Source organism: Phocoena sinus, chromosome X, assembly GCF_008692025.1.
Source record: "Phocoena sinus isolate mPhoSin1 chromosome X, mPhoSin1.pri, whole genome shotgun sequence".
Taxonomy (NCBI): Eukaryota; Metazoa; Chordata; class Mammalia; order Artiodactyla; family Phocoenidae; genus Phocoena; species Phocoena sinus.
Window position 1 is genome coordinate 118,553,658 of NC_045784.1, and position 21,739 is coordinate 118,575,396.

A 21,739-nucleotide genomic window follows, 5' to 3' on the forward strand; every position below is an offset into this window, starting at 1 on the left:
TGTGCAAAGGCAAAATAGGATGAATCAGCCTGCTGGGAACCTATTCTGAATGACCTGGGGAAAAGGAAGCATACAGCAACAGCATGCAGAATAGAAACAGCATTTCTAGAATGGCCTTTGCTTTCATAAGTGAAAAATCAAGGAATACCTCATTATCACAGAATCCAAAAGCCGTGAGGATCTCCAAGAAGCCCTGCCTATTGAGATGGATTTGCAATCACTAATTTCATAAGATCTTTACAGACAGAAGCACCCCATGCTCGGTTTGTAGCCTCCTTCTGTCACAGGTAGAAAGTTCTAATTTAGGGACTTCCCTGGTGGCACAGTGGTTAAGAATCCACCTGCCAATGCAGGGCACATGGGTTCGAGCCCTGGTCCCAGAAGATCCCACATGCCGCAGAGCAACTAAGCCCGTGCACCACAATTACTGAACCTGCACTCTCAAGACACAACTCCTGAACCCGTGTGCCACAACTACTGAAGCCTGAGCACCTACAGCCCATGCACTGCAACAAAGACAAGCCACTGCAATGAGAAGCCCGCGCACCGAAAAGAGGAGTAGCCCCCACTCCCTGTAGCTAGAGAAAGCCCACACGCAGCAACGAAGACCCAACACAGCCATAAATAAATTAATTAATTAACAATGAAAAGAAAGTTCTAATTTAATGTGGAAACAACCTAAGTATCCATCAACAGGTGAATGGATAAAGAAGATGTGGTATATATATACAATGGAATATTACTCAGCCATTAAAAAGAATGAAATTTGCCATTTGCAACAACATGGATGGACCTGGAGGGTATTATGCTAAGTGAGGTAAGTCTGACAAAGAAAGACAAATACTGTATGATATCACTTATACGTGGAATCTAAAAAGTATAACAAACTAGTGAACATAGCAAAAAAGAAACAGCCTCACACATACAGACAACAAACTAGTGGTTACCAGTGGGGAGAGGGCAGGGGGGAGGGGCAAAATAGGGGTAGGTAATTAAGAGGTACAAACTACTATGAATAAAATGAGCTACAAGGATACAGCACGGGGCATATAGCCAATATTTTACAATAACTATAAATGGAGCATAACCTTTAAAAATTGTGAATCACTATGCTGTACACCTGAAACGAATATAGTATTGTAAATCAACTATACCTCAATAAAAAAAGAAAGTTCTAATTTATTCTATTCTATTTTGCTAATATTTTTAATGTGCTCCAATAAAGCAGTAGTACTGTAATAAAGACTACCACACTAGAAAGCATACAGTTACAAATAATATTTAATGCATATTCAGATATAGTTAGATACCTTTCCTACAAATCCTTAATTGTTACCAATCACCGCCGGCCATAAGTACTCTGTTACTTCACGTTTGGATTAATGAATTCACCATGAAGCATGTACTTCTATTCAGAAGGTCTTAACCTTAGAAGGATCTTGATCCTTTAGGGATCTAAGAGTGATCTATCACTCCCTTCAGGAGATGCAAAGGCCCTCTGAAACTTTAAGGAAAAATTTGGGTGCCCATGTATTTTCTGGGAACAGGTTCCAAGATACCAACACGAAATAAGAACATAAACATTAAGAGCTACTGTTTATGAAGTGCCAACTATGTGTCAAACACTGTTTGACATACATCAGATACTTACTTCATTTCATCCTCACGACAGCCCTACAAGGTATGCATGTATCAACATCATCATCAACCCCATCGTACATATAAGGAAACTGAGACTCAGAGAGGGTAAGCAAATGACCAAGTCACTCAACTTGTGAGGGACAGAGCTTTTTCTCCTTGAATAGAGTTTTGCTTTTAGATTATGATTCAAAATTCCCATTTCTCTCCTCTTCTTAACATAAAAATGTCACCTCCACATAGAGCTTATATCTGTCAGTGCCCCCAGCATTCCTGTTATCATACAAAGGACATGAGTTTTACAGGGATGCCTGGTGCTTGTTCAGATCATGCTCAAACTTTTGGGGGAAAGTGAATCTAAAAGTATTTGGTGACTGACTGTCTGAAACGTGACTCGGAATCCTTCACAACACAACCCTCCAGACAACTGGGGAGGAGAGTAAGATCAACTTGCTAGCTATGGTCTATTGTAGAAGACATCAGGAACTAGTACTCTGTGGAAAAGAAAGCTTGTAATCAATTTAGCAATGTTTGGCTCGGTCACAATGCTAGTATATGGCAGAGTTGGGACAAGAAACCAGGCCTCCTGACTCCTCAAGTTCTCCTTCTCCATTTTACAGTGTACCTCTGCTGGATGTTGAAACAGAACACCTGTCTGCCTCTTGACCCTCACTCTAGCTTTCCAAATGAGAGGGCCTTTCTATAAGATACAGAATGCATGGCAACAAAAATGACTGTGGCTCTCTTATTCTGGAGCAGTGATAAACTATTCTATTTACAAATAAACAGCTGCTCAAGAGAATGCACCGTTTAAACAAGGGACACTTCGATTCCACATATCCAGGACATCTTCCTCTTGTAAAGTATTCTTTTTTTTAATAGTGTGCTTTATAATATATAAATATCTCCTTTGTCTCCCTACCCAGCAATCTGTGTGAAATGGACACTCAACATCTCTCTATCAAAAGAAAGACCATGGGAAATTTTGGTTTGTCCCCTCTATCAGACATACCTTTAACAGGTGGTACCTTTCAGCACGAATTGCAAGGATTTCTTCTATTGCGGGAATATCATCTGGTAGTTCTGTCTCAGCCAGTTCAGTTCCAAAGGACTGTAACATCTGAGCCATGTCTTTCACTGTGAGGGCAAAATTTTCTATAGCCTGCAAAGAGCCCGTGATGCTTTTAATTGTATGGAAGTTCTGCCAGCATATCAAAACCTAGACCAGCAATCGTATTAACTTTCATTTAGGTATGACAGCAAACACATATACTATGAACTCTGCTGAGGAAAGCTGGCAATGCCCTTGACAATCAACTCTAACTTTGCATCTAAGCCCCTAAGAAACTGAAGTGAGGTAGAAAGTCTTCTCAAATGTCTTTTACCTAAACTTCTGTACTTATTTCTCAAACAACGATGAAAACTCTTTCTTAAAGATGCCATGTAAAGAGTAATTTGTTTTATTCTCTTGCAAAACACAGTGTTTCCTTATTCTATTAAATTCTGAAACTGCAAAATTATTTGATAATAACTTTACTTCTGAAGAGAAATGAGAACATCAAAGCCACTTTATATTTATTATCATTTATGAGCAAGTATTAGCATTTCAAACAAGGCAATGGACTAAAGTGACAGAGGAATATTAGTCACAACAGTTCATTTCAGGTACTGGGGAAGATTTGAAATTGTGACCCCCAAAGGCTCTGCTGCCCTAAAATGTCGAGTAAGGTTGGGTTGTTTATTTTGTTTCCAAAATCAATGACTCAGAGAAAGAAGGACAACATGTAGAGACCATATTAACCCGTTGTTTACCATGCAACTCAAGGTGTCTGCTCTTTTATTTATAGCTTTATAGGTTATTAAAGGCAAGACACTGCTTACTTTGACAATACACTTTCGTACGAGTGAACAGGACTGCTGAATGAAAATAAGGATGAGGAAAATAGAATCCTGATTGAATTAAATATCATTATTTCCTTCAGAAGGGTTCCCATATCTCTGGGATTTGGAGTAAAGATTTTTATAGGACAGATTCACACCTGTGAGGCACCGGGCCCTTGCCTATTCGTACATTTCTGGAACAGAAGGCATCTTTGCTACAAATCTAACTGCCCCAGGAGAATCACTAAGCTGATGAGATTAATAAGATTACTTGCATTTTTTGAGGGTGGACCATAGGCCAGGCACAATGCCAAACATTTTACATCTGTAATCTCATTTAATCTTCCTGATATTCCTATGAGGTAAAGTCTTATTCTTCCCATTTTATACTTGGAAAAACTGAGGCTGAGAGAGCTTTTACAACTTGCACAAAGTTAAATCCCTAAAAATCAGCACTGCTAGGATTTGAACCCAAACCCTTGGTTTCAAGTTACTACATGGCCACAGGAGGGGGTGGGTAGAGTAGGATCTCCTTACTCCCTATAGGCCTCTCACTCAAATGCCATCCTCAGTGACTCTGCATCATTTCTAGATACTTCCTAGGGAAGAAAATCAAGATGTTGAATTATACATGTTTTTGTAAAATAGGAGCCCCAGAAACCTGTTTTTCCCAAGGAGGAAAACAAACAACTCTAGAACTAGATTTCAAAGCTAACACAAACTATAGGCTCTACGGTAAGGGCAAAAGAAACATACATTTCTGAAGATGATCCATTCACTGTGGCAGTACTGCAAGGTGCCGCCTAACTCAGGGGTTAACTGCTCGTCATCAATGTATGTCAGCAAATCACTAACTGAGCTCAGCATAACAACCTACATAAATAAGCAAGAAAGATACTGTTAACTGCCCCCCGTGGCATCCCTCCACACAGCCGTACAATGAACTTTAGCATTCATTTAGCAGAATGTTATCTTTTATAAATGGTTCTAACAATTCTCTCCTGTACATCCCCTCCCACATGGATACACTACCTTCCCTCAGGGAATAACAGGTGTCATTTACAAAACATTTCTCTGTAAAGCGAAAGTAATCTCCATAGAAACCCAAACACCTGATTCCCCCTGATCTAAAATTTTGCACTGTCAATGGTCAACCTTCTGAAAGAATGTTAAGCCCATAACAAAGTAAAAGGGCTTTCTGCAGTAAATTATAATTTATCAGGAGGGACTGATCTTTGCAAAAGTACCCAAATTTATGAGCACTCTATTCCTAACTCTAAAAACGTATAAAAATATCTTTTGAAAAAAAAATTGTTACTCTGAACTAGCTCAGGATGTAAGTTCATGGGAGTTCAAATACATAAAACACACACTCATTTTTTCTCTAAAAATAAAATGTCCTGATTTTATACACATGCACACATACATATATACACATATACAACATAGGTGACATACATCTTTTTCAAAAGGAACTGCTTTGTTACAAGTTGATTAATCTTTTCCTCTATTTTAACAGTAGGAGCAGAAGACTTTTAGGCATTTTGATTTTACATTTTGGGAAGATAAATTCTATCTTTTTCTTTTACATGCTCTGTGACCACATGTAAAACATCAATAGCATAGTGCAAAGTCTTCATGAGAAAGGGACAAAACATTTAAATACTCTTACTGGTAATTTGAGTATGAAATCTTCCTGACTAAATCGAAATCCAATGTCTGTGAAAGTTCGTTGGAGAAAACTGGTAGGACGAAGGACCAAAACCAAGTGCAAGTTCCCAGGGAAGGAAGCCTATAGAAAGACCACAGGAAAGCAAGAAAAAATTGTCAAAACATGCATTCAAGTGAGCACATGGCAGAAAATATATAGTTAAAGAAAACAAATTCTAAAGTCATAAAAGCCACTAAAAGGATAAAACTTTAAAAAATGGATATCGATAAAATCTAAAAACACAAAAATAGAAATAAAACTAATGTAAGGTCATCAGGTCAGATCCTTGCAGTTCTCGTGGCCTGGAATTTTCTCACACTAAAGTCAATCCCAAGTTATGAAAAATTATACTCTTAAACTTCATTTTAAACTTAGTTGTTTGCACTCAAATTGCATTTAATCCCTGTAAAACAGAATTAGGAGGCAGGTTTCTAGGATAACCCTAAATGCCAAAGGGAGCTGAAATACTGAATACCTGCAGTAAACAATGGAAGAAAACTATTTTATGGACTCACATTTTTAGTTCAGTCAAGCAACATTCACAGAATATCTTCTACGTGTCTACCCCATGTATTTAAGTGAATGAATATCAGGCACTGTTAACACTTGGTGTACACAAATTAATAAAATATAGTCCCTACCCAGCTTGCAAGAAAATGACAATCTAATAGTAGAGTCCATTAGTATCATTTACTCTATAGGACGATAAGTTGATAAATGAAACAAGGGAATTAGAATAATATACAACAGGAAGTGGTAGCATAGAGCATCCTAGACCTAGGAATGTCAAAAAGGTCTCCCATAAAGAGGAATAAATTGGATTAGAATCTTGTTCTGGTGCACCCATGTTTCCCAGCTTCTTAGAATACTGGCGCATAGTAGGTGGTCAAGAAATAATCATTAAATGAAAGAATGCAAAAGACAAGGAGGGCACTATGCAGAATTTGCAAGGGGTGGAATAGCATAGCCTGATATAAATGATAAAACACCACATATCAAATGCTTACTGTATACGAAGTATTTTGCCAACATTATCACAGTTCCTCTTCATAATAATCCTGTGAATTAGTTAGGCTATCCTCTTTTACAAACAAAAAATAGTGAGGCTTGTAGAGTTTAAGTATAACTTGACCCAGCTGGTAAAGTCTGAGTCGGCACCCGAGTCTGCCCCACATCAAGAGGTCCCAGTCCAGAAAGCTAGAGGAAAATGCTGATGGGAGTGGAGGGGTGCAGCAATGGGAGATGGTGCTAGAAAGATGAGCGGGAGCCAGATCAGGAAAGACCTTGGGTTTTTTCCTGGCGGCAAAGGGAGACTCAAGAGCTTTTAAGCAGCAGAGCAACACGATCAGACCTGCATTTTAGAAGGATCACTTTGGCTTTGGAAAAGGACAGGATTTGGACAAGAGTGGAAGCAAACAGATGAGCCTGAAGGCTGAACAGTCCTCCAAGCCAGGGATGGTGAGTTTCTGAACTGGAGCAACAATAGCAGGGATGAGGGTAAAATTTAGGAGGTACTCTCTGCAAGGCATGATGACTGGCTGTGTCTGATGAGAAAGGAAAGACTAGGACAATCAATTTCCAGATTTTTGGCTTGAGTAACTGGGTGAATGGTACGACCCTCACTGACATGGGAACACAAGAGAAGCAGGTTTTCAGGAGGGGGATATGATACTGATTCCCATTCCTTGACCTGTTGGAAGGGTCATTAGGACAATCTGATGATGTCCATCAGACAAATGGACATACAAGTAAGGAGGGAAAGAAGCCTACACTGGGAATGTAGAGTTCGGAGTCATCAGTCTCAGAACAGTGGGTTAAAGCGTAATAAAGCAAAATATGTCCAAAATGTTTAAAATATAGTCATCTTTTAGGAATGCTGGAATATTAATAATTGAAGAAAACTATAAAACAAAAATTAATAAGATACTGTGGAGGCAGGGGTACATGGGAACTCTGTACTTTCTGCTCAATTTTCTGTGAACCTAATCCTGCTCTAAAAAATAAAGTCTATTAAAAAAAAAGAATAACTTTCACAGAGGGATAAGACCTAGACTCTGAAATGACATTCAAAACTGGAGATTTTTAAAATTCAACTTGAGATGATGATAAAAACATAAACAAGTGGCGATGAGAACTACAGTCAGGGAAAGAGAACTGAGTGTGATACAAATAGGTAAAAGAAAGGAGCACAAAATTAAATCAATAAACTAAACAATGATTACAAATAGACACAAATCGGGATGGCTATCTACCTGAAAACTCCTCTAGGTGGCCATATCTGTATTACCCTCTCCCTTCATGAGAAACTACTTCCCCTCCCCTCAAAATTCATATGTTGAAACTTAACCCACAAAGTGAAGGTATCTGGTGGTGGGGGCTTCAGGAGATGATTAGGGCATGAAGGTGGAGCCCTCATGAATGGGATTAGTGCCCTTACAAAAGAGACCCCAGAGAGCTCCCTCACACCTTATGCCATGTGAGGACACAGAGAAAAGATGGCCATCTATGAACCAACCGGGAAGTAGGCTCTCACCAGACACCGAATCTGCTGGCACCTTGATCTTGGACTCCAGACTCTAGAACTGTGAGAAATAAATTTCTGTTGTCTATAAGCCACACAGTCTATGGTATTCTGTTATAGCAGCCCATAAGGACTAAGACAACCTCCTATTATTCTTTTTTTTTAAAACAAATTTATTTGTTTTATTTATTTATTATTTTTGGCTGCGTTGGGTCTTCGTTGCTGCACGTGGGCTTTCTCTAGTTGTGGCAAGCGGAGGCTACTCTTCGTTGTGGTGCGCGGGCTTCTCATTGTGGTGGCTTCTGTTGTGAAGCACGGGCTCTAGGCGTGTGGCCTTCAGTAGTTGTGGCACGCAGACTTCAGTAATTGTGGCTCGGGGGCTCTAGAGTGCAGGCTCAGTAGTTGTGGCGCACGGGCTTAGTTACTCCGCGGCATGTGGGATCTTACCGGACCAGGGCTCAAACCCGTGTCCCCTGCGTTGGCAGGCAGATTCTTAAGCACTGTGCCACCAGGGAAGCCCAACCTCTTATTATTCTTAATATTGGTTTCTAATGAGAACTGTTCTCTTTCTTCATGACCTTGCCCTTCTAACACACAATGATTTGAAGTGGGATGAAAATTTAACGTAAAAAGTCCCACACTAGGGTTTTTCAAACTAGTGCTGAGGGAAGGAAACTTTGAGGATGCAGTTCCAGAGCTACTGATAGCCATGACCCCTGCTGCTAGAGGAAGCTTACTCCAAAGAACAAAGCCAACAATGTACAGAGAACTGGAAGTAGAGACAGAGAGTCCCAATGATAATGTGTATCCTACCATCTATTATGCACATAATGTCTATTATATTTTCTGCTAAGAATGGTACATACTTGCCATAGTTATTATAAGAATTAAAAGAAATAATGACTATCAAGCTACTCTGTCAACTCTAAAAAAGTTAATAAGATAGTTTTTTAAATTTATCTTGGGTTCTTGGACCTAAAGAAGAACAAGCAGACTTAGGTAGAAAACTTTTTTGGGATATGGATAAAGGATTGCTTAAGGGGAAACTCTGACAGAGACCTGTGAGAACTCTGGACCTACTTCTAGACTGACAGCACTAAGTGTATTTCTATCCTATTCACTTTAGGAGTTAAGCCTTTCCTTCTCCTTCACATGGGCATATTACCGGCATAATTATTATACTTAACCTGCCTTGCCCCAGCTTATTTTTTCACTTTTAAATGAAATCGAAAGCATCCTACTTTTGCCAGCACTTAAAGCACTATTACTTTTATTGTTTCATGGATTCTAGGTTGATCTGCTCTCATTGTCTTTTTGTCTCTGACTTTCCTTAATGTCATATTCTCTGGTATTGCATTGGAAATCTCTAGATGCAACACCCTGGCGATGACTAACTTAAAGCCTGGAATACTGACCCACCTCCAAAATTGGCGGGGGTGGGGTGGGGGTGGTGATACTATGGGAGCAGAGAAGACCACGTGGCAACTCTCTGCCCTGAGGTCAGGCCCTGGTCTCTAACCTGCCACTCCTAGGAGAACAAGCAGCCAGGCCCTGGGACAGCTGATCACACAGCAGGGAACAAAGTAGAGAGCAGAGAGAAGCAGAATCACTGTTCACAGCATCCATGGGGAAGAGAGTTCAGGCAGGGCTTGCGGGTATTCAGCTGCTCCTAAGTCAGGGGTTTCATGTTGGCTGTTTTACTAAATCAGTTATTCCATCTATTTGATAAAGTGGCTTATCCCAAACATTGAAAGCTGAATAAAATGCTTCTAAAGATATTTCTACATTCTAAGGAGATCATTCTTAAGTAAAACTTCCTGATTATTTTATCATACCTTCTCCTCCCTTAATTCCTTCAAAATGTTTAGTGATTTGCTTATCACAGAAAACCTATAGGACTTCCCTGGTGGTCCAGTGGTTAAGACTCCGAGCTCACAATGCAGGGGGTCTCGGTTCAATCCCTGGTCAGGGAACTAGATCCCACGTGCTGCAACTAAGACCCAATGCAGCCAAATAAATAAATAAACACATATTTTTAAAAGCCCACAAATATCTGCATTTCTAAAGAAACTGTCCTATCAAGGATGAACACTTCATTTATTGCCTGTATAATTACATTTGCAATGTTGTTCCTTATAGGATAATTTTGGAATCTTTATTGAGCTGCCATGGAAATCTTCCTAGAATACATGGATTCTGTTAACCCAATAGCTACTCTCAAATCTAAGCCATTTGAAGGAAGGAATAACTTGTAGGCAACAGCTAGGCAAAACTACTAAACAATTGGGTGGCACTCAAACAATTCATGTGATTTGTCAGTTGTTTTTTTAGAAAACTAAATCATACAGTTCAGACCAGGCATATCGTTTCTATGCCTCACATGCATTAGATCCCATGTATGAATCCCAGTCCCACTCACTTCCCCGAATTTAAATAGGTGCCGAACTAGTTATAGTAAAACCACAACCTCATGTGAATGAATGACTTTTAATAGCTTCTCTCCAGCATAATATACACACACCCACACATACACACACACACACACACACACACATGTACGTATATTTACATGTATTCAGGACCCCTCAAAGCCTTAAGGTAGGGACAGGAGACTGGCTAGCTGGCCATGGGTGGGAGTGTTCCGTTTTACTGAATGACTATTATGAGAATTATCCTCATTATATTATGACATCATACTAAGTATTTTACATGCAACAGGTTCTTTTATCCTCACTTCACAACTAGTCAGTTCCAGCTAAACGTCGTCATGTGGGAAGGTGGGCCCAGCTCTGCCAAATCTGTGATTTCTCAAAAGCCAGAAATCCAGACTTCTGTGGGAAACACGATTTTCAAAGATGGGAAACAAATGGAAAGCTTGTTAAAGCGCTGGATGGTCTCAACAAAACACATGTATGGACTACCAGTTTGCAACCTTGGAACTAAAGCTTCATACATCTGAACCTGGGCCAGTATCAACGCTCTGTCCACTTCTCTGGCTGTGATCGCTGGCTATGAGAATCTGGAGGGGACAGGGCACTCTTGAGAAATTTTAACCTGAAAGGCCATTTTGGCTTTAGGGTCAGTGTGCATGTGTTTGCATGTGAGCATACAAATAGGTATAGAGACAGATTCTATTCTTTATATACAGATGTTTGCATAACTAAAAGATTCAAGATAATCTATTTTAAAGCCGCTATTGAAATGAACATTCAAACAGCATATCACATATCATAAACAGGATCAGATGCACATATCTTATAGCAAATATAGCGCAAGCCCCCTGAGGTTTCCCATTCGGTTTGGGGAAACTACATTTCTACATTCTCTGGTATGCTGCCTTAAAGATCTCTAATCTGGATGGTTATATAAACATGAAAAGGCACAGTTCCTATTTTCTCCAAAATCAAACCCTAGATTTTCAAACTATAAATCATTTTTGAGAGCCTGTCAAAAAAGCAAAAAGATGTGAGCAAGGGTCAGCCTTGTTTTCTTTTATTGCTTTCTTCTTTACCAAAAAAAAAAGCATGCAGCATGAGAGAGGAAACAGCATTGGTTTTAGGCACTGGTTGCAGGCTTTTTTTTTTTTTGGAGTTCCAACATGTGACTGCTTAAAGGCGCCTCAGTAAAAATGAACATGCCGCCTGTCTTCATAGGGCTCAGAGCCATTTCTCCCGTTTCTGAGCACAGCCCCACCCCAGCCCTCCGCAGCAGCTCCGACCGGTTCTTCAAGTTAAGGCGCACAGAATTCGTTTTCTCTCCCCTTCCCCTCCTGGAGAAGACATTTACTCCCTTCTCCTCATGCCTGTCTTCAGATCACCCAGTTATATGGCCTCAACAGCAATAACAATGACAAAAGGCATCGCTTTTTCACTACTGAAGTCTGGAAATTAACCTTGTTTAATATTCTTTTGTGCGGCATCTCAGACAGGCAATTCATACACCCCCTGCTCGCTTTTCAGTTATTCTAGTTATTTCTTTAAAAACGCTTACAGTGGCTGATGCCACATAAAAATTTGATTATTTTACTATGAAAACAATTTATATTCCTAGAGCTTTTTCTTTGCATCCTTAGGGCAGAGAAATGCAGTCACAATAAGAGGGAAACCAGGCCAGTCTGAATGCTAAGGACAAGCTCTTTCCTGGACCCTAAACCCTTCCCAGGACACGTACTTAACGCACAGGCTGAATGCAAACTCAGACTTGCTGCCTGGCATTTAGGAATAACTTGACCTTGACATCTAGAAAATAGGACAAATACTAACAGTAAAAACAAATGTTTGAAACAATTTAGCATCATGGAGCCTACTGAACAAAACTATTATAATTTCATATTACTAGTTACAGAACATAACTGTTACAGAATATAAAATACTGAATTGTTGGCAATGTGACTGACCTCGATAAGGTCCACACTATCACGTTAGAATAAGCTGGGAAACATCTCGTGACCTCAAACTACAGAGAAGAGTTTCCAAGGCCGTGAGCTACTCCCACACTCTTCCCACATACCCCACCCTTAAAGAGTATAGAAAGGAAGAGTTACTCCACAGATAGCCAAATAACTTGCCAAGTGATCTCAGGAGTGGGACAGTCCCAGGCAACACTCTTTTCCTTGTGATTCGCCTTTCTTGTCCCATATCCATTCTCAACCTCCTCACTTGTTCACACTCATTGCAATTTCCACCAAGTAGCCAGTTTAAGCCTCTCTTTGGACTTTAAATCCACTGCTACCATCCTTCCAGGTGCTACCTATCATAGCCTCTAGAATCAGCCCAACTCCAGAGATCCTTCCAAGTCAAACTATGGTGTCACCAACTGAGTTGCAAATTTTTCACTCTGGTCAGCCCCTATGCATGCAAGCAGAACAAATTTGTCTTCCACCATAGTTCTGGGCTTCAGGCTTAATCCAATCAATTTCATTTCAAGCTAGCTGTTCATAGGGACCACTTAAAGTAATTCATTTGAGGGAAAAAGAGAAGAAAGAAACCAAGAAAGGTAATAGACACATATGCTCTTCCTTAAGGTCCAAACAAACGTCATCTCCTTTGTGAGCCCTTCCCTACCAACTAGAAGTTCTTTCATAATAGTTATTTATGAACATGTCCTACCTTCTCTACTAGATTGAAAGCTCCTTCAGCTCTGTAGCCATTCCATGTTTACCTTTGTAACCCATGTTGTGTGTGGCACAGTACTAGATATATCTATTCACTGAGTACTTGTGTGCTGTATTAATTTGTGTGTATATTAAGGGATGTGCATCTACACGAAACAAAGTTCAGAACTGAGAAAACATCTATGCATATAAAGGAATTAGGAACTTTCTGAAAGCTTAAGTAAATTACTTTTGATAACATAAGTACTAATGTCAGTTGCACCCAGTATTGCAAAGCATATACACAGGCATCTCTTGTGCACCATGAATTGTCTGTTAAAAGTCTGAAGCTATTATTCCCATAATACAAAATCATGTGTAGAGCTGGAGATAAAAGATTCATATCCTAAACTGTAATTTTTAATATACCATTTTGTGCCAAGAGCTTTATTAGAAAATAAACCGTTTACTCACCCATTGATGTTACTGTCATTCAACAACAATAAAATTCTTACTGGTTTATTTCCCTGATCTTACTTTTGATTCCAAGTGTCATTTTTTTCTATGACTGATTTTCACTTTCTTATTTTTTGTGTGTTGTCTTGATTATTTAAATAAGCAAGTATTATATTTTAAATCATAACATCAAGAACATTACCTTAAGTTTTGAAAGAAAAAGAGTAGCCCTGAAAACCTTGCTGATGACCAGTTAGTTATCAAATTAGCTAGTGTTACTTCGCATCTCTCCAAAATACATCTAAATATCCCTTCAGAAATTTGCTGGGAATTTAGTATACAAGTGAACCAACGATGGGAAAATTTGAAAATGTATCTGAAAGGAGAGATTTCTAAATTCTAGCTTATAAAGAACAGTGAGTCATTTTTTTTCCTTTAAGAAACAGTTGTCAACAGGCTAGAAATCTGCATCTTTCAAGTTTGAATATGGGGAAGAAATGAAATCAGAAAGATTTCAGATCATCAGACTTCAACATTTTTTCACTTGTCCGGTAACACCCAGGAAGGGCTGCCTTTTTAAATGCTGATGAAGTCGTCTCCAGGTCTGTCCATGATATCATACTCTACTTGACCATGGTGAAAGGAAGGACGAATCCTTTTGTTAGATATTATTTTAACTGGTCACTTAAAGCTACTCTGCCCAACGATTCAAAATTGCTCATACAGTCTTGAACAAGTACCATGACGGATGGTGCTTCCTCATAAACTTGATCACGTTTAGATTTTGAAATTACATTCTACCTCCTTGGCCTTAACATTCCCCTATGTCCGTATCACAGGAATCACATCAATGCAGTCCATGCAAACACAAGACTCCATTCTCACCCTCTGTCCTTAAAAGCCCCATTCAGCAGTTTGTGCTATAGCACCATGCTGCCGCATCCCTGCACTTGAACTTGGGAATAGGCTTTCCAGGACTGCAGGCAGAGCCCTTACCGCATTCCTTCTGAACCTCATCTTGCCTCTCGGGGGAGTTGCTTCTGCCATCTCGCCTATACACAATAACACTCTTCTTTTCCAATTGTCAATGCCACATTGATGAAATATGAGCCGCTTCTTAGGTAGTATTTAAAAGCGGCAGCCAAAAATCTCTATCAAACAAAGCTACCGTAGCTGCTTCCATTACCACCGTGGCAGCGCTGCAAAAAAACCACTATCCCTGATTCGTCAGCTGACAGAGCCTTCCCTGCTGCTCATTGTAATTCAGAGTCGACACATTCCCCCAATTACTTAGCCTGATTGAACCTCATGGATTAGCTGGTGCTGGACTGCTCAAGAAGATCAGCCTCGTCCAGGGAGTGGAGGAAGGAAAAAAAAATGACTCTCCTCCTAGGGGCTAGATGGGACTGGCTTTCTCCTCTGCGCAATTTGATTTTTAAGGTGGAATGCTAAGAATCTTTGTGAAGGTAGTATTAACTGATATCTTTAATCTTGTCCTGCCCTGGTCTGTAACTTGAAATTCAATTCTGTTTGTTTTTTTTTTTAAATTAAATTCTATTCTGGGTTTAAGCCTTGTGAAAGGTTAATAGCTTGTGAAATTTTGTCCTGATGATAATCTAGAAAGAGCAGAACGTGCAAACTTTCTAAGATGGATAGGATTCTCTCCCAAATGAACATTTCTCCAAAATGTCTAACTAAAAAATAAAAAATCTTGTCTCTTATCATTATGAAGTATAGTCTAACTGCGTAGTTTCTTTTGGAATCTAGAAATTAAGATCTTCAAATTGAATTATATAATTACTTCATAGACACTAGTTTAAAATAATGTACTAAAGACAGTTAGACCTATCTATACAATGGCCATTTTCACCAGAAATTCTTTCTGAATGTCAACTTTTGTTCTTGAAATTGGCTTGCATTCGATATTTACCTCTATTGCAAACAGTGTCCAATGGCTATTAATGGTTGAGATATAATTAATGTGCTTTTGAGCATGGGTATAGAAGCTCTACCATAAGCAGAAACATTTAAAATGCTAAAAAGAAACAACGCTTAAACTAATCTATAGCCAGTTACATGTCATCGTCACCTGCCGTCCCCCCCACCTCCCACTCCTGCCCGACTGTTATGCAAGTAAAGCGACCTTAGCCTCAAAGCTCTTTGTTGGGCATACTTCACACTTCCCCCTTGAGAGAACATTCCCTAGGGAAACAGAAAGGGGAGCATCACCTCCCCTTTCTGTTGGGGTCAACAAAGTCATTATTCCTTTGTTGACCCCAAATCAACAGTATCAAGACCCAATTTTGTATTTCTCTTTTGGGAAAAACAAGACCTCTGTTCTAAGCAATCTATTTGATAAATAAAAATAAAACTTTACCAAAAACCTGATGCCATGTGCCAACCAGTCACTCAATGAAAATTAATCTCATCAAGCAGGTAGTTTGGGCCAAAAGAAAAAACGCTGGGCTGGGTGATAAAAAAAAAGTTTTATTGTAACAAGTGCTATATTTAGTATTAAATAATCGATTATTGTCATAAACTAAAGTCTGCTCAATAAGCCCAAGGACTGATCCTAAAGGCCAGGGCACAATAAGTGCCTTTTATATGATTCAGCCCATTGATAGGGCTCAATAGTACCCGGACGCCAGATGTACTCTCTCCAAAGGAATTTTTACCTTTTTCTAAAAAAAAATTTAATGTATTTGTCTATCCACATGTCATTTGGAAAATGATAGAAAGCAGCAGGTGGAAAGGTCACCAACTGCAGTTCATGAAAATTCAATTCTTGCTCCTGACCTTGGATTCAACACGTAATCTTTCCAAAATGCGTATATCAATGTAATTCCCTCATCTATGGGACAATTATAATGATACCTGCCCACAGGACTTAATCAGGAAACGAAAAGAATCAACATTACTTAATAAATGTGAATGCCTTTGAAAAAGCAAAAATGTATTATACAAAATCGAGGTTTTACTATTTTATTTTGGTAACTTGTATGAATGTGGTATTAAGTCTTCTCTTCATTGCTTAGGATTAAACACTTCTGTTACAAAAAATAAACAAAAAACTACCTTGCTGACTTGCCCAAGATGAGGAATAATTCATACTGGGTATGAGAAGAATAATGATCTCATTCATTTTACCATGTGAGTGCCAGTGTATTCCTTACACTCGTCAGCAAGTTCGTAGAGCAAAATGAACACTGGCTCAGAAGTCCAACAACCTAGATTTTTGTCTTGCCTTCACAACTAAACCAACTGCCTCTGCTGGCTGTGGCCTCCCGCGTGAGTCCGGAGACGAAGGAAGAATTTCAGATGGCTGATGACATTGGACTCTCAAAGAAAAACATATATTGATTCCCAGCTACTCTGGTCTGCTAGAGGAAGTTGACTGCACGGCACTTTTGCAGACAGCCCCACTCTTGCCAGCTCGGGAGGAGTCTGTGGGTTCCTCACCTCACTTCTTCTATGAAAGAGAAGGTGTCAGACAACATGCAGATGAGCATAATAATGTAAGAGATCATCTTGGCTGTGGGCAGAATTGCATCTCTCATATTGTCTCCTTTAGGGAAACTGTTTTTTCTCTCTGGGTCTTGGAGAGCTGGGGACTAGCTTCCAATAGGGACAATATGTCATTTTGCAGGTGACTCCCTTCCCTCTCTACCCCAGGGGAAAGAAAAGTCTAGAAAGATACACACCGAAATGTTAAAAAGTGCTTATTTCTGGACGGTTCGATTATTGACTATCGTTTTAAACCTTCTTCTTTATACTTTTCCATATATAATGGGTATACAGCAACACAGCTATTTCCATTTTTAAAACAGTTCTCACAAAAAAAACTGCCTTGCTTTGAAAGGCATAGGGGACCATGAATCACTTCTCACTCAACTTGAACCATTGACTACTCATTCTTTCCTATTAGGTTTTATTTTGGGTAGAGTTGGTTAGCTCAATCTCCTCTACCAATTCGCCTCTCTAGTTTTCCACCTCCCCATTCCATCTATTTTTATTGTCTCCATCAGTATCAAAATAAGCTGTACCCCACAAACAGAAAGTATAATGCAAAACAAAGTCAAGAAGTTACTGTAGAATACAAATGTAAAACAGTTAGCTAGTGGGAAGCAGCCGCATAGCACAGGGAGATCAGCTCGGTGCTTTGTGACCACCTAGCGGGGTGGCATAGGGAGGGTGGGAGGGAGGCTCAAGAGGGAGGGGATATGGGGATATATGTATGCATATGGCTGATTCACTTTGTTGTACAACAGAAACTAACACAGCACTGTGAAGCAATTATACTCCAATAAAGATCTATTTTTAAAAAAAGAAGTTACTGTAGAATAAATTGGTACTCACTGAGATTTTTTGGAGAGAGATTTTGAGAGAAGACCAGGTATCCAGTCTTCGATCAAGAATAATGGTAAATCGGGAGTCAGATCCATTTTGCCTACAAGATGAGAGGAAATACTCTGTTTTTCTTAGTAATAACCCAACTTTGCTAGATATGTCCTTACTTCTGATTATTTCATTTACATGTGATGTCTTGCCTGAAGACAGATTTGGAAAGTTATCACAAAGTGCTACAATGGAAAGCCAATTTAATTCCATATTCCACTACTCACTATTTAAAATTTCTTTTTTGTCACTAATGTCAATCTTTTAAATAGGCAAGTAATAGTGTCATGCAGGTAGGCCACTAAAATGGATTCGGAATACTATGATTTGGGGCATGGGAAAACCTTATAGACAGCTGTCCTTCATGACGTCAGATGTAACTTCACGGCAATCCATCAGGAGTCAATGATCCATTCATTCATTCAGAAAAACACTGTTAAATACATATTCCTACCTCTTGCCTGCTCCTTGAGGGAAGGCAGTGTAATGGATAATAAAACTTTTATTTGCCCTAAAAAGACCACTTTCAAGCTTTAAGGGGTGCCGTGTAAATTTAGTTTTCTGGGATTTGATTTTTGTTCATGAGCTTCTTCACAATATTATGATTTTAGATTCCTGCCTTCTTAGTCTTCAGGATTAATAACCAGAAAATGTTTCCTTTAAAAAATTTGTTTTCAACCTAAATAAAATCTGTAAGGAAGCTTTTGAAACTTTCCCCTTAAAGCATTCTCATCTCAAATGATTTCTAATATCAAGTAACTCCTAATCCATTCCAATATCACTTTTGAGTCTATTTAACTTTCAGTCTTCTTATTTTATCCTTGGAAGAAATGAAGAATAGCTGTCTAGCTACTGGCTAGTGAGAGTTCCTTTTAGGCGAATTAAAGGCTTTATGTATGATCATCGTTTTTAACCTATGTTCTTCTGCATGGGGACAAATACTTCTAGGCCCCCAATTTGGTTTTCATAGAGCCTCAGTATAATTTTTTTTTTTTTTTTTTGCAGTTACGCGGGCCTCTCACTGTTGTGGCCTCTCCCGTTGCGGAGCACAGGCTCCGGACGTGCAGCGGCCATGGCTCACGGGCCCAGCCGCTCCGTGGCATGTGGGATCTTCCCGGACCGGGGCACGAACCCGTGTCCCCTGCATCAGCAGGCGGACTCTCAACCACTGTGCCACCAGGGAAGCCCTCAGTATGATTTTTATAGCAATTTAGGTAGCTGTCAGCTTCCCCTTCTAAGTTATTTCTTATCTACTCTGAAGGTGAGTCTTATGATCATTTACAATAAAAAAAGCCACACTAAAACACCATTTTCCTGTTACTACATTCAAATGGGTAGCCAATAGAAAGCAAACTGAAAAAAAATGTAGTGAAATACTATACCTTGCAACAGACGTCAAGTAAGTCAGCACTTTTGCTATCACCTCTTCTGGTATGCATCTGAAATTACAATTTTCCGGAAACGTAATGATCCAAGCATTGTCCTTTCCCCGGCCACCTAAAATAGTATAAAAAAACAAATTAGCATTTATGTGACAACAATGCAAGAAAGAGGATTTTAGATTTGAGAGGGGTGGTTAGAAGACAGTCTGGGGCCAATGCAACTTTTATAAGGATGATGATCTCCACAGAAACCAAAACGGCACCATGGTCCTGCTGAAGTCTAAAAAGTGGCAGCGTGGTTTTGAAATAAAAAAGGAGAAAGAAAGAAAGGGGGGGGGAGACAGAGAGAGAGAAAGAAAGAAAGAAGAAAAGAAAGGAAGAAAGAGAAGGGGGAGGGAGGGAGGAAGGAAGGAAGAAAGAAAAAGAAAGAGGGGAGGGAGCTCCGGAGTAGAGAAGGCAAAATGAGAAAAAATTTCACAGAATGTGTATAATAAATGCAGTTGAAAATAGAGCTGATCACTCATATTGGACAACCATGGGTATTGGGAAATAACTGTTTCTATACCAATGCTATGAGCCTAAATTCAAAGTGAGTCACTGACAGCTTGATAACAAGTGGAAACCTTGATAAAATTGACCACTTAGAGTCATGGTGAGCACGAAAAGAGTATAGGATACAAACTATAGGAAATAAGTGATGTTCTAACGGATTGGTGGAAGAAACAATATAAGCAATGGAATAGGAATCTTACTAATGCAAAGAAAGAAAGACCACAAATTCTCCATGGGTTAAAATTCAGTGTGCACCCCACTCCACAGCCCTCTACGCAGCCCGGAGGATTAAGAATGAAAGCCACCTAGTGCAGGGATGAGCCTTACATGTGCCTAAGGTCCCACTCTGTAGTCAGCCTAACACCTGGGCACAGGGTGGGTGCTCAATACATATTAGTGCTAAATGGAAGTTGAAAGATTATTTTAGGGGAAAAGTTGTACTGTGGCCTTTGAATTTAGCTTGCTAAAAGAATTTTTTTGACAGGTTTAGTTGTAATTCTTATTTGGCTAAATTTAAGTGAATAAAGGTACAGGATATAAAAATATTCAATATGCAATAAAACTATGACAAAGGCAAAGGAGAGAAAGTAGAATGATAAAGCAACTAATTCCAAAAGAAAGCAAAAATGGAGGGAAAAAAACAAAGAATAGGACAAACAGAAAACAAATAGTAAATGATAGGTTTAAACTGAGCCATGAATAATCACATTAAATGTAAATGATTTTGACACCCCAATTAAAAGTTAGAGATCGTCAAATTGGATAAAACAATCAAGACACAACTATATATTGCCTACAAGAGACACACTTTAAATATAAAGGCACAAAAAATATATATATATAAAGGCACAATGCATTAAAAGCAAAAAGATGGAAAAAGATATATCATGCTAAGTAGTCAAAAGGAAGGTGTCTAATTTTAGACAAAGAAGATTTCAGAATCAAGATTAAGAAGATCATTTGATAATCAAACAGCAGTAAATTCATCAAGAGGACATAACAATCCTAAGCGCTTATGTATCTGATAACAGAGCTTCAAAATACATGAAACAAAAATGGATAGAGCTGCAAGGAGAAATAAACAAATCCAGAATTTTAGTCAGAAATTTCACCACCCCTCTCAATAAGTGATAGAACAAGTAGACAGGAAGTTCACTAGGAAACAGTACACCCGAATAACAATCTCAGCACTGTGACTTAATTTACGTTTCTAGAACACTCCATCCAACAAAAGCAGAACACATATTCTACACAAGTGTACTTGGGAAAGATCAAATTCATTCCTTGCCTTAATCTTTACCAACGGAAACTGAAGGGAGGTCCCCATTCCCATAGTATCTGTTGAATCAAACTAGACCAAAGTAATAAATCAAATGACGATAAATCTTTATAACATTCTAGACTTAAAGAGCAGGATGAAGAAAGATAATCATGGAAAATGATGGCACCCACCCAAGAATTTTAAAGGAACTCAAAGGAGAAACTGTACAACTCTGAACCAAGAGATTAGCCAATCATGAAACAAAGGGCCTCTATAGGTACTGTATGGCGTAGAACTAGGAATATAAATAATATATAACATATAACGCTCTCTCTCTCTCTATCTATCTATCTATCTATATATATATATATATTATATATAATATAACTTAGACTTGCCAAGCAACACTTAGGCAAACTATACCTGTCAAAGGAAAGAATGTTGGTTCTTGTTAAGGACAGATTGTCATTGACTAATCTATAAACCGTTATTACTGCTGAGTACCTACAAGTGCTATACTAGGTAGTAAACATGCAAGAAAAGAACAAGGGAGATATTTATATTCTGAATTGGGGGTTTTCAGTATTTTTCCCATTGGGAACCCTTTCTTCAAAAGAAACGACAGGCATAAGCATTTTTTAAAACAACTAGAAAAATCAGATAAGGAAAGAAGTTGTGGAGCGGGATCTAGGTCTGGGAACAGGTCCTGAGGGTGGTTCTATTTGGAACACAGTTGGAAAAACACTAAGAAGCTTCAGTAAAATCCCTGAATCTCAACAGTGAAAGCATATCACACATTATACCACTTATAAAATAAAACATAAAACCACATTAATTAAGTCACCACAAT

General features: G+C 39.0%; 1 protein-coding gene across 1 annotated transcript in view; it reads right to left on the reverse strand.

Annotated features, from left to right (window-relative positions):
* The window catches only part of MCF2 (MCF.2 cell line derived transforming sequence), a 97,548-nt gene that overhangs the window by 41,339 nt on the left and 34,470 nt on the right, over positions 1-21,739 (reverse strand). The window contains exons 4-8 of the mRNA XM_032618991.1: positions 19,077-19,191; positions 17,656-17,746; positions 5,192-5,311; positions 4,276-4,392; positions 2,651-2,800 (exon numbers count right to left, since the gene is read on the reverse strand). Coding sequence (XP_032474882.1) covers positions 2,651-2,800; positions 4,276-4,392; positions 5,192-5,311; positions 17,656-17,746; positions 19,077-19,191 — 593 coding nt within the window. The remainder of the gene's footprint in view (positions 1-2,650; positions 2,801-4,275; positions 4,393-5,191; positions 5,312-17,655; positions 17,747-19,076; positions 19,192-21,739) is intronic.